The sequence below is a fragment of the Emydura macquarii genome, unplaced genomic scaffold (genome assembly GCF_026122565.2).
Source record: "Emydura macquarii macquarii isolate MOO-44397 ecotype Brisbane River unplaced genomic scaffold, CSIRO-AGI_Emac_v2 contig_2422, whole genome shotgun sequence".
Lineage (NCBI taxonomy): Eukaryota > Metazoa > Chordata > Testudines > Chelidae > Emydura > Emydura macquarii.
The window spans coordinates 24903368-24917891 of NW_027132559.1; the positions used below are offsets into that span (position 1 = coordinate 24903368).

The 14524-nt window shown below is 40.4% G+C and overlaps 1 protein-coding gene across 1 annotated transcript in view; it reads left to right on the top strand.

Annotated features, from left to right (window-relative positions):
* DGKB (diacylglycerol kinase beta) overlaps positions 1-14524 on the top strand; it is a 471047-nt gene that overhangs the window by 305818 nt on the left and 150705 nt on the right. Inside the window, exon 22 of the mRNA XM_067562119.1 lies at positions 5383-5447. Within this exon, the coding sequence (XP_067418220.1) occupies positions 5383-5447 (65 nt within the window). The remainder of the gene's footprint in view (positions 1-5382; positions 5448-14524) is intronic.

A 14524-nucleotide genomic window follows, 5' to 3' on the forward strand; every position in this document is an offset into this window, starting at 1 on the left:
TAAAGATTTCACATAATGTTCTTTGCTGATCTAGAATGTATTTACCAGGATCAGGATAGTCTAGTAACGCCCTTGCCTGTTGGCATTGGGTTTTTTTTGGGTTATATCATTGCAAACCATTTATCTGTCCACCTCCACCCCATTTCCTTCAATGCACCAAACTTGCCCAGTACCATGGAGGCTTCTCTTGTGGGATTGCCTAACTGGAAGCTTTTCTCAGCAGCAGAAGCTGTTGAAGACAGGTAAACTGCCCTGTGGTCTATGGCTGTGGAATGGTTGGATGGGATGGGCCTGTTTTATAGTAGCTGGATCATTGGTTGTCCTATGAGTCTCCAGTGGTTTTGCAATTCATTTGGTCTCCTCTGCCTGCTGGTGTTCTCCTGCCTCCAAGCGGGTTTCTCCCCTGGATTGTGTGGGGAATGGCTTCCTCCCAATACTGGCTGTTCAAACTATATGCTTGGATTGGGCAGGCAGTTAGAGGTAAATACAGCGCTTCCTCTAAGTACAGCAGTAGCTGGGCCTTGCCTGTCCTCTTTTTGACATGCCAGAGTGACCGGTTGGGCTGAGTAGAGAGTGCTTGGGTTTGAGGAGTGATTATTGTATTATTTATTGGTGAACTTGTCAGATGTTCCAAGTGGTGCTTGTTGGGATGCGGGAGTATTTTTCTTGTAGTAGCTGACGTGCCTGTGTCGCTACTGAGTGCCACTTGCAGTTCAGCATCTGGCTGAATGGGTAGCAGCTTGTTCTTCTCCAACCTTGCAGCAGGCTGGAAATATTAATATGCACAGCCAGCCACAGAATTGTGGGAGGGATTTTGAAACAGTGACCAATATCCCAAATGTAACTTGTTACTGTACAGCATGATCATGCACTGTGCCCAGAACCAGCCTAAGGAATTTGAGGAGGGTTTGAGATACACCCGTAAAAATATTTTACTCCATTCACTTTAAAAGATGCATGGACCAGCTCTCTGCTCCACTTCTCTGGCAGTGTAAAGCTCATAATTGATTCCCCAGGATAAAGAGGGTGTTGTCTGGTGACCAGTTTATGTAAGGCAATCTTGATAAAGAAATGGGCTATAAACTTTTTTAAAATGAAAGCTGAATTCTTCTTCTTGGAAACAAAGGGCTGCCTTGTTAGCAAGGAACCCATGTGAGCCCCTTCCAGTGCCTCAGTGACACAGAGTCCTGTGTAAATGGGCCATGCCTGGGTGCGGGTTAGAGTGTTACAGAACCTAAGTGCCAATCAATGGATCTTGGCATCACCTGATTGGCTGCACCACTGATGCCAATCTTAAACCACTCAAATGAAGAACATCCTCAGCAGCTCCCCTGCTTCAAAACATATATGTGTGTGAGTACCAGTCATCAGTTTGCTTTATGTTCTTTACAAACAAAGTTGTACCTTTTCAGCAATTTTTTTCATTAAATTTGTGTGGCATGCATCTGCCTTGTGCTGTGCCCATCAAAATTGATTTTTATGCACTGCCCTTTTTAACCTCTCAGCTCACTAGTTGCTTGATCTGTTTTGGAGTCAGAAAATGTTCAAGCAGGAGAAAATTTCAATCAAATTAACCTTCCATGGAAAAATAACTGGCTGTTTGTCATCTGCAGTGGGCATTGATCCCTCACTTGTTTGTGTCTTGCATTTGTTATGCACGAGTAAGCACATTACTCTTTTCATTTCATTCATTAGACTGTTAGTCCTTGATTAGAGCTTTCTAGTTTCTGTCAAATACACTACTTCTTCTTTATTCATTTTGTCTTAGGTCTTTCTTCTACTTTTGCCTTAATATAGAGGAAAATTAACAATTAAGCACAACAGTGGTCCTTTCTGTTTGTTTTTTTCCTAGTAAATATACTTTCACTCATTGGAGTATCAAACGTGTGGATAAAGTATCAAAGACTGTGCTTTCTAAAGCTAATGGAGTTGTTTTTGATCTGCTGGCTGTCTTTACTTGGAAGGTTGGCAGCTCAAGTTTTACTACCAACATCACTTTCAGGATAAAGTATTTTGTAACTGCAGGATTACCTGTAATAGTGAATGTTTGCCTTGTAAAATTACTTTTCAGTTTTCTTATATATACGGTAATATGTGAATGAGTGAACGATAACAAGATGAGACTGACAAAACAATGAGTTTGGGAATAGTCCATTGAGGCAAGGAAGTTCCGTGTGGGAGTTTATAGGGGAGGTGAAGCAGATAAGGCTGTTTAGGATTAGCACGGTTTTTTTCTCACTCTCTCTATATTTTTTTCTCTTGCTCATAGGCCATTACAGTTGAACTATAATGGTACTGGTTTTACAGATAGATGGATATGAAAAATAGTATCGATAATTTTCTATTTTTCTATGAAATACATGGCACTTATAAAATACATGATGTGAATGTGTCATGGTCTAGGTTTTACTGACACACATTTGAGATGATATATGTCACTTGTAAGTAGTGACGTATTTGTGGGTAATTTGGCTAGCCATCACAAACTCATACTTCTAAAAATCTTTAATTCCACATTATCATGTGTGATGTCAATGTGTGTGCCCATGTGCTAGGCAAATTGTGACAGAGGCCTGGTCTACACTGCTGTTGGTGGTCAATGGGAGATATGTAAGCTACGTAAAGTAGCTTGCATATCTCCTGTCGACTTGCGTACGTTGCCACACCGCAGTGTCTTCACTGCTTTGTGTTGACCAGATATGCCTTCCCGGTCCAACTTGATTTTGACACCTATAAGGTTCCTTGCGAGAGTCTGTGACAGCATATGTTTGCAATGACAAAGGAAAAGTATCTTCAAAACAAAGCACTATTTATTCATTCCTCAGAGGTACAAACCACACTGAGCAAAAGGGAAAAACAAGAAAAAGCCTCCACACTTTTTTAATTACATGTTTGTATGTTTCCCAGGTCTATTCCAGCTCTGGCAGGGAGAAAACAGACTGCCCCCTCTGTAGTTTCTATCTCTGTCTCTGGCAATCAGGTGTCAGCTTTTCATTGGGCAGACTCTTCAAGCTCACCCAACCCTGCCTGCTTTTCTAGGATCTTTGAGATTTAGATGTCCTTTGATCCAGGCTTAGCTTTGGGAAGAGTAAACCATTCTAGCCTGGATGGAGCCAGACAGGTAGTTTATTCCTCACTGATAGCCCAGCCATTGTTTTATCCTGGAGTATTATCTGTGTTATTGTTTTACCTTTCCTGCTTGGTTCCTTTAACAACCCCTTTTAATCTACCTCCATAACAAATAACCCATCATAACCAAACACACTGAGACCTTCTGTGATACTCTTGGAAATACTCAAGGTTGTGAGGCACCTCGCTTCCACAGGCCTTTAGTGTCAACGGGCTTTGTCTCTGCCTGCCTGGATTCAGCTCCCGGACTCCTCCAACTACTGGCAACACAAGCACTTTTCTCTAGGCCTCCCTCTCTCTTTACAGGCTAGTGATAGGCACTCTCCTCCCCTGAGTCCCACTTCTATCCCCTGCAGTGACCAGCCCCTCCTCCATTGGACACTAACAGAATGATCAGGCCTGCTGTTCCCAAAGGAACAGTACCCCACAGCTTACCAGTTCATAGATTCCAAGGCCAGAGGGGGCCATGGTGATCATCTAGTCTGACATCCTGCATAACACCGGCCATAGAACTAGAATTCCTAGCGTTCACCTCAGAACACAGCTTTGCTTAACACACAACACTTAAATGTCTTTATAGAGAAAGGAAGTATAAATGTATTTAACAAAGAATAGAGATTCATATGATAGCGAACAGAAATATTGAAACAAAGGGTTACATACAAAATAATCGTAACAGGCTTTCTCTGGCCTCAGCTTAACTAACAATTATACCCCTGTTTAAAGATGTTTATCTCACCCAAAATTCTTCCCAGCATTCTCAGCCAAGCCTGGTTGAGATCCCTTTTTCCTTGAAGCAAACGCACTGTCAGTTTACTTCTAACAATGATTATGATAATCATAGGCGTGCACAGCACATTTCATTAGGGTGCACCCAGGTAATCAGGGGTGTCAAACTCAACTCCGCCGGCAGGCAAGATTTGCATTATTCGCCGGCGGAATTCTCGCAACTTACTCGTCTCCACCGAGAAATGACATGAGACCAGGCATTTCGGCGGCAGATCGCGGCATCTTCCCGTCTGCCACAAGATCACGCAGCTCCATCCGCCAAAAAACCGCACGCCCTTCACAGCTCCGATACACAAGGTTTCTACGATGCCCCTGCATTAGGGTGTGCCTGGGCACACCCGTGCGCACGCCTATGATGAAAATAGAATCATAGAATCACAGAAGATTAGGGTTGGAAGGGACTTCAGGAGGTCATCTAATCCAACCCCCTGTTCAAAGCAGGAAATCATCCCTGCCAGGGCTTTGATGACCAGGGTGACGCAGGCTTTCATTAGAGACTATACATGACATTCTTTGGTAGACTAGTAGATAAACACTGGACCCAAGGAATCCCTATAAACCTTTTGTACCCTAGTGCTCCCTTGGCACACAGAGGTCCCTGGGTCACACCTGCATCATATAAAAGAATCAATATAGATATTTCCAGTTCACCACATTGGGCATAAAAGCTTACCTCTTATTTGTTTATTTCTAATCTGTGATCTTAAAGTGCTTATATTCGCTTCATAAGTTAATGTTACCAAATCTGTGTGTATTTATAGCATATATGATAGAATATAAAAAATATAAATCCCAACATATTTCTTCCAAGGTGTCCATGAGTTAATAGGCCACATCTATATCTAAAGACTGGGCATTTCTGTTCTCTGGAGGTGCCCTATGTAGGGATCTGATTTAGAGGTTTAGCATGGAATTATTTTGTAATGGCAAAGGTGGTTTACCTACACTGAACCCACTTCTTTTTTTCAAATGTGTATATAAAATTGGGTAGCCAGGTCTTGACCTAGACCACATAGAACTTTGTATACAAATGCTTAGGCTATATATAGGTAAAGTTACCCTACTGGGTCTTCCACTCTGCTGTACCAAAGAAAGAGATTTCATAGTTTTATTCTGTAGTCCAGCAAAAATAATGGTGTGGATGGTAAACCGTCACTGAAAACAAATACCTATGTGCTGTAAAAGAGTTAGAGATACTTTCAATAAAAATAACCATCAAATTCCATTAATATAAAAAGATGTAACAGAGACTGTAAAATGTGTAGTAGGTGAATGATCTGGAGATAAATTGGTTTGTTGGAATATTGTATATCTGAGCTTTCAAAATTATCAGGGTACTGCTTTTGTATAAGGATAGCACACAACACAGCTTGTGGTTTATGTGCCTTGGTTACAAATTTCAATTTTATATTTTCCAGTTTTAACCATAATGATACATTTACACATTTCTTTTTTTCCTGTTAGGATGCTTCAATTGCCCACAGATTCCACATCATGCGAGAAAAACATCCAGAGAAGTTCAACAGCAGGTAAGAATACGATCAGTAATTGCATATGAATAGGTTTTTTTCAATTGGTTAATGTGTACGTTCCATGACGAGGTAAGTTTCTGCATTTTCCTTTAAAATATTGATTATTACTACAAGAGAGAATTTCACTGCATCTTACTTTAAATATCTGGTTCCAGATTACTTCTTATTAAAATCAGTTATATCTGGTATTTCAGTTGAAGTGAGTAGCATTATAAATAAACTGTTCTCACATGCAAAATGCTTGACTCTTAAGATTAGCATGATAGAGACGATGCACTGTGGTATCTGAGGATCCCTGAGTTGACACTTTGCCATTAGGCACTGCAGAGCACTTATTAGACAGCTGCAGCTGGGGATCCTTATCTTTCGTTCCCGCATGCACACTGGTACGTTGACAGGGGGCTCTTCCATATATACTCTTTGTGAGGAAGAGCAACTGAATGCTGTTTTATAAATATATCCTTCTGATTATTCAGAAGTTTGGGAAATGTCTAAAATGTGCGAAATGAAACTTTGTGTATGTTCCATGTGTTCTTTTTTGAGTCTGACAATGATCATTGTTCCAAACCTTTTTTGGAAATGAAAGAAGTGTAACTATACACTGTAAGTACATATTTCCTCAATAGATGGCTTACTGAGTAGATAAAATCCATAATGCAATGCTTGTTTGTCTCTCGAATTAGGGTAATTTAAGAGCTCCACAATGATGGGGAACTACAACATTTCAGAAGACTTAAGTAACATTTAAAGGCACAAGAGGAGAGGAAAAGAAATCAATAGAAAGTATAGGAATATATACTTATAATACTTATGCATATATTCTCACTCTGGAACCAATTGTGGCATTTACCCACTGGCCTGAATTGGGGGCTATGTGGAGCTGATATGCTCCATAGGGAGATCTTGGAGAAATTGTGTCTCAGGTAAGTCAGCTGCCCTAATGGATGAGGGTTACACTGGCTGCCATTTCTGTAGTATAGTGTACCCGCTCTCCCTGGTATGGTTGTCCTGCTTTGTAGACCAGTACAGAATGGCATGAGTGGGGTCATTAACCACTACAATGTGGCAAAAACACTGCTCCAGAAACCACAGAGACTGCAGTTGTCACAAGCCATGCAATAGGATTACTCACTCAATACTCCTTAGCCTCTGTCATGATCTAGGATTTGATATATTATGGTAAATTCTGCAATAAATGCCCCTGTTATAACAGCTCCTCTTCATAAATCTCATATATTTTTCACTCCCAAGAATTATATTCTGAAGAGGATACAGTGGTTCATAAAGGCATGTTGCTGGAGCTATTGAACACTTATCAAATGCAGGTTTTCTAGACGCTGAAGGTGAAGCTGGCTTATCAGTGGCCCTTCTGTGTATGTTCAATAGCTGGCAATTCTAATTTATAAAAAGCCCAGCTAATAATGAGTTTCAGATCAGATTTCATGTCACAATAAATCATATGCCATTAATAATAACTGCTAGGAGACTCACCTTGAAATTCATCTATATTTTAAAGGTTCTGATGTTTCTAACATTATCTTAAGGAAATTAATTACAAAAATATATAGTTCCAATCTTTACACCTCTTGGTACTGAGCTACTGAAAGAACTTGAAAAAGTAATGATATTTCCAGGGTTTAGAAGAGCTCTCATTGAGAAAGATTATATAATATTTGTCAAAATAAATTTAAGTATTATCTGTCAATATTATAATTTGCTAGCATGTTTATAATAAAAGAAGTTCTAATGTCAACCAAGTAATTTTTAGATAGCCAGAGCTCTACCTTTAATTATGATATTGTAGACAAAAGACAATAAATATATTTATTCAGATGATTTGAAGTATTTTGCTACAGGCTTATCATTTTTAAAATATTTGTTTTATTGTGCATAGAGGGGAAAATGACAAATCCTCCTAATTTAATTTTACATACAATTATCTCAGATGCAGTTTGTTCTTTTAACAGCAGTTTGCATATGGTGATATTCCACAATGATAAAACTACTGTAAGATATTCAGTATGTGAAAACAGATCCCAGTGGTTTTGAGCCTGTGTCTATAAACTCTGTAATTTACTAGAAGTTGGAATTTTCAAAAGCATCTAAGGACCCTGTCTACACTTACCTCTGAGATTCGGTGGCAGTCAACAGGAGTTACGCAAGCTACGCAAAAAACTTGCATAACTCCCATTGCCTTCTCTGCTCCTCTTCTGCGCGCCGTCTTTACTGCACTGCGGCAATGGGAACCGCGTTCCTGTCGACGCAGTGCTACGCCACTTCTGAAGGTGGTCTTAGTACGTCAATTTCTGGATCGACTGAGCGGGTCTTCACTGACCCCTCAGTAGATCCAGAGAAATCGATCTGATGGCAGCGACTTTGCTGCTGTCAGTGTAGCTGTAGCCTTAGTGACTTGGAAGTACAAATCCCAATAAGATCAAAGGGACTTGTATTCCTAAGCCATTTAGGCTCTTGAAAATATCACCCTGAATTCCTAAATTCTTACACTGTCTCTTAAAAAGAATCCCTCTAAGGCTTGGAGTTAGCTTTTTAAATTCTGACTTTTCAGAGATGAGTACCCAGAACTCGCATTAAACTAACGGAGAGATTAAACACTTCTGTAACTCAGACCATTGCACTTCAGTTCTACTTTCAGAAGTGACTATGTAAATCTGATACATACGCAACCAATATTGAATTCCTTGCTAAAGAGAATTATTTTTTGCATTACACAGAATAGGTTAGAGTCACAGAAATGTAGAGCTGGAAGAAACATGAAGAGGTCATCAAATCCAGCTCCAATGCACTGAGGCAGGACCAAGTAAATCTAGTCCATATATGACAGGTGTATGTTCAACCCATTCTTAAAAACCTGCAATGATGGGGATTCCACCACTTCTTGGAAGCCTATTCCAGAATGGCTGGAATAAGCTCTGAATATCACTTTAGTGACAAAAACAAGTTTTTGTTACTTTAAATAGTCAGTATAGATGACAGAATGTGAGCTGGATTCCCTCCTCATTCATGCACCATCAATAAAATTGTCAACAAAGATCCACATGGAAGGACAATTCTGCCCTTATTTAATATGCCTGTTCAGTTCCACTGAAACCAAAACAGGTTATAGCTGCTGCAGTGTAAATTAGGACAGATTTTGGCCTGCAAAGTTTTTTGGTTATTTTTTTAAAATAAACTACTGATGATTCATAAGTGAGAAAGAACCCAACTCAACAGTTTGAACTCAGGTTATGTTGGTTGGGCTGGCCATGAGTGGAGTAAAAAACATATTTTGACTTGTGAACTGAGCAGATGTGAGAGGAAAATTAAATCACTGAGATGCAACCACCATGGAACACTTCCCTCCCCCCCATGCCAGTTTTATGGTCACTTCTCAGAGAACAATTTTGCTACCTCAGTTTCAACATGTATAAAATAGAAATAACAACAAACCTCACTGGATTTGGAGGGATTATTTAGTTAGTGTTCATAAAATGCTTTCAAAATAATAGAATCTATGGGTTTGTAACTCCTTCCTCTATTCATCATGTTACAAGAGTAATAATTTTCTTTTTTATGCAAAGCCTTAATATTGCTAATATCTCAAATGTACAAAAAATAAACTAGTGCTGAGATTTTCAAAGACATCTAAGATATTTGGACACCCAATTCCCAAAAAAACCTCAACTTTAAATACATATCAAATAAAGCAAGAAATACACATAAACAAAAAATGTATGCAATAAATATACTGTAATCTTTAAAGTTACTTTTCCAAAAACCTAGAGTTATGTCCTTTAGTGTGATTCTTTTATTTTCAACGATCAAATGTGTCCCAGGGTCTTACTGATAAGATACAATCTGTTGCCATTCCATGGACACTTACAGAGGCAAGTGTTTAAAATAACCTAAATCTATTTCACTTTAGTTTTATGTTCAAACGTACTTAGGAGCCCAAGTCCCATCTTCGAAAGTGGCTTAAGTCTCAGGGAAAGTCAATGGGACTTAGGCATGTCACTTTTGAAAATTTTATCTGTAGGCTGTAAGTGTGAACACAGTGTAAGTTTCTTTTATGATCCAAATAAGGACTGAAGATACGTGTGCCACCAGTGCATTTTTAAAATTCATTGCTGGATCCTAAAGGTAAGTCTATGGAATGAAGAACAGTGCTTTTGTTTGTAATCAAAGAAAAATGAATGGAAGTCAGAACACAATAGCATTCCCACCTCTGTTAAAAGGATGAATTGTTAATAAGTTTGTTTATATTTGTAGTCCTTATGATCACTGATAAACCAATCACAAACCAGTACTCTGCATGGCACCATTATATCATCTCTTAAATGCACTCATAACTACCAAAATCTCAGCTGTCCTAGTAGTCAAAACCTGGTGAACTGATGTGCTGAGATTACTGCACTTGAGAAAACATGGTTCAATTCCCAGTGCCTCCTGTTCAGAGCAGAATCAAATTTCTTGATTCTTAAGCAAGGTTCGAGTAATTAACCTGAAGGGGAAGCAGACTTGTAGAGGACAGCATTTGAAGTAACACAGTATCACTAAACTGGGACATGCTGTTGATATAATAATCTAGTTTGGCCAGAATGCCTTACAAGGAGATCTGTGTACACATGATAGACTGGTGCTGAGAAGAAAAGGTATATTTTCTATGTAAATAGAATGTACATGTGGAGACAAAGTAAACATTTAACAAAAATCATTCTCAAGTCAGTATTAAATATTTTAAAATAGTATTTGATTAAATTAAGTTTGCTAACATGGCTCTTTGGTATGTATACATTGCAAAGAAAAACCTGCAGCACCGTCTCAGAGTCTGGGTCAGTTGACTTGAATTCAGGGTGCAGTGCTAAAAATACCAGTATAGACGTTCTCACGTGGACTGAAACCCAGTGGGGGGGGGGGAGGGAGGGAGGAAGGAAGGTGTCAGAGCCCAAGCTCCAGCCTGAGTGGGAAGGTTCACACTGCTGTTTTTAGCCACACAGCCCAGGCCCTGCAAATGCCAGTAAATGGACCTGAGCGCTGAGACTCAGTGCTGCTGCTCCCACAGGACTTTCTTTGCAGTATAGGCACAGTAGCCTCTGGCACCTAATAGCACACAAGGTATTTTTTAGGTCCAGCAAACTAAAGTAGAATTTATAGCTTGCATTTACAGTTCTAAGTACCTCATTTTAGAGATTTTCAAACACGAGTCTCTCCTCTTGATTTATGGCTGTTTTATGATGAAGAAATCCTAAAACAGAAATAATCTCATATTTCTAATAACTTGATTAGTGTTGAATTCTTGACCTTGTGTTTTAGAAATTCACTTTCATCTTGTTTAATTATGCTTCTATTTTCTGCCAGTATCTATGCACTTAACCTCTAAGGACACTGGTATTAAAAAAAATAACACTAAATACCAATTTACTTTGTGCAAGTGACCTCCAAGAAAATAAGCCCTCTGCTAATGAATAATATGCACATAATTGTGTGGGTTTAGATTATAGCCTGTAAATCATATGACATGGACTTATTCTGGGAAGACCGAGGAAGAAGAGAGAGGGAAATACTGAAAGTAACTGAATTTTTAGTCAGCTCTCCCTCTTCCCCCTAATCCAGTACTGCAGTGTACCAAGGTCAGCATAGCACATCACCTTATCTTTCCCTTGCAAGCAAAATCTTCCACCCCATAAATAGTGCTATATTACACAGGCACCCTGCTGTGAAAGTATGTCCCTGTGTTGGCTTCAGTACTAGGTTGGTAGCAAAGATAATGGAACACAGTTGCTGTTCTTGAGGATTTGGAGGCACAGCAAAAACAATTGCTCCTGAGTACTTTAGAAACTCCCCTTTCCTTTTTCTCCTCCCTGTTTTGGCTGTGATTGGATGAGGAGACTTTGTCAGAAGACGCCAGCCCAATGCAGAGAGTAGGTTGCAGACATCTACTACCTGTTTCATTGATCCCACCTGATTGCTTTTTTCACAGAAGGATAAGACCTCCATGGAACTGCACCTGTGAATTTAGGCTGATAATTACTAACGTAATAACAATCATCAATAAAAGCAGAGCAAGAGAATCCAGTTTTTGACACAGAACCTGAAATGTTTAATACAATCAAAAGCAGGCCTGTACTGGCCCAGTAAGCTCCTGGCTATAACATGAATTTAGAGAGGCCAGAGAGAAGGTGCAGCCCCCTTACATCTGACTTCAAATGCAGAAATGCCCCCTCCCTACCGAACAAACACTTTTGGTGCTATTCAAATACTGGCCTAGGGCAAAGCCAATGTGGGTATCCTGGTCCCATCCAGAGCATGTTGCAACTCTGCTGACCACCATTGGGAGTTTATTGAGGAGTTGTTAAACTTACTATCTGAATTAGTCACATTCATCACCTCAAAGGACATCAGTATTAGCACACATGACATTTCTAAAACATTAGACCAAGATCTCATGTTCACCATGACTCAGATCAGGTTTTCTCAGATGATCTCCAGACTCAGTCACAACGCTTTATGCTGCTTGGGTCAGAAAATCAAGGGTGTTAACATCAAATGTGTTAGACATTGTTCAACCATCAAGTCCTCTGAGCAGACAATAAGGCCTCCTTCCCCAGGGCCTTTTTTCTCTCACATCATGGAAGTGAAAACTGTGCTGGTCTACTAGGGACTTCCTGCAGAAGCCATCTGCAAACTACATCTGGTTCATTACTCAGTTACCCACCTTTTACAGGGCATAATTATATAAGCACATAACAATACTCTGCACCTATTGGTGGCTGTCTATCTAACATTGGGATCTGTGGGGCAGTGCATCGGCACCCCCCTCTGGCCAAGTGTGGCACAACCCCTGGGCTCACACAGGCCAGCGGAACTGTCAGTCTATTCCTGGGCCTAGGAGTCTGAAAACCCTTTTTCCACTCCCACGTCCATCAGGGGGTTGGTTGGTAGGGAAACTCAGGCCTTGTCCACTCTATAGGGTTCCATCTTAGGACCCTCAAGTTAGGTAAGCAGTGTCAGGGTTCTTCAACTCTGACTGTGCCCTGAACTTCTTCCTACTTCCCCTGGATCTCTGCAGGCTCTCCAACTTATTGGTCAATTCGTCTCCTCCGGGGTTGTTGCCTCTGGGCAGCTCTTTAGTAGTTTACTGACAGGAGCTCTTTTCTCCAGCCTGTTTGCTCCTCTGGTAGCCACCTTGCCCCTTTCCTTCCCATCCCTTTTATCCTCCCAGCTTGTATGAGATTTCCAATCAGCAGTGGCTGGCAGTACCTATATTAACTCTTTGGAGTTAATATACTCTTTCTTTGGAGTCTATACACCCCATGACAAGGTCACTTCAAAATGTGGTTCTTTATATTGAAAGTTCTAATGGGCTAATGGCTAGCTGAGATAACCTCTCACTGTTACACCCAGCTGCTGTAGTGGGTGTCTGGGAGGCTGAAATTGATGGAATTTACGTTCATACTTGGGGGAGGCTGCTGGCAGCATATTCTGGGAGCAATTCACACACATAGAGGGCCAACACAAGTATTCTGCACTACCTAAGACTTCAAAATATGGCTTCGGAGTCAACCCGTACCTGCTGATAGTGGGGGGTCACAAACAAAAGGTTTGGCCGCCCCTAGAACGGCTTAAATCACGCTCCATCTCCCCCAAGTGATTCTCCCTCTCCTTATCCTCAGTCTCCCTTCCTGGAAAGCAGCGGCCCCTCCCTGCAGCTCCAGCTGTTGCTCCTGCCTCTTCCCACCGAGCATGCTCTAGCAGCTGCTGTGCAGGGAGGGGGCCCAGCCACACCAAGCTGTTTGGAGCAGGGCTGGCAAACCCTGGCAGAAATCTGGAGGGCACGTAACACGCATCTCCCCCGCTGCCCCCCCCCCCCCCCACATCACCTCTGTATGGCTTAGCTGGGATATAAGTCATATGTAGTTGGTGTGCTGACCGGCAGCACAAGAGTGGATTTCATGCTCTCATTGCAGAGTTCTCAGCTTTGAATTACTCCTGCTGGAAATCAGGATGAGCTAGGCTTTTGTCATTTGTATAATGCAATGTCAGACTTATCTCTTTCACCTAAGAAGTTGGTTCTGAAGTGTCTCCAGCTGTGTGCTCTAGAAAATTGTGTGCTGTTAATCTCTGTGAGAGGGGCTAGAAGGCTTTTTCTTGAGGGAATTAATGTGGTTTTTTTTTTTTAAATTATATGATGGTACCCAGTTTATTAGAAGGATGGTTGTCTTAGAAACATGTATAAAATAATAACTGTGAAATTAACAGAGATGAAGTTTCAGGCTGTATGGACTGTCTAGCATCTCAGTAGTATTTAGCAAGCTATGATAATGAATTGAAGAAAATGGCCCAGCACGCATTCTACAAGTAACAAACTGTTGATTCATAACAGATCCATCCATATGCTAGAGGCCAAGGTCAATAAAATCTAATTTTCTTAAAATGATGTCAAGCTGGCAACTTATTTTATTGAAGAAGATATTTCTTTACTCAGAGTAGGTCATGAACCTTTTTTATGGATTTTGAAATACCAATTGAATGTTTGGTACATTCTTTAATTAATTAAAACCTCACTGCCTCTTATTACATAGTAGTTTTAAGGCAAATCTCTGTTATTAAATGAAGTTCAGTATATGGGAACTAAATCTAGGAATTTTTCATTTATAATCTGATCATTTGGAATGAGAAGTAATAAAACAGAAAATGATACCAAAAGCTCTCACACTACTCTCCTTCATAGTCAATTTAACATATGAGAAAGATTGTACCACAAATAGGAGGCTTTAATTTGACATTTGTTGCCTGCTGATAAAAAGTATTTGTAGTTTTTTGTTTGAATTAATAAAATGATTTCACCCAGCTTTCGAATGTCAAATATACCAACACAGTGCTAGCAATTCTTGGTATAATGCCCCTCTCCACCCTGTTACTTTCTTTAATGCCAATCTGCGTATAGGTTTTGATGGACAGGCCTGGTTTCTTATGGATCCCGCTACCCACTCAGCAGGGTGTATCTGCTTTATTTTTTTCCCTGTGAATTTAATTGGCGGTTCTTCCACCCCCTCACTCCTTCCTGGCTGGGTCAC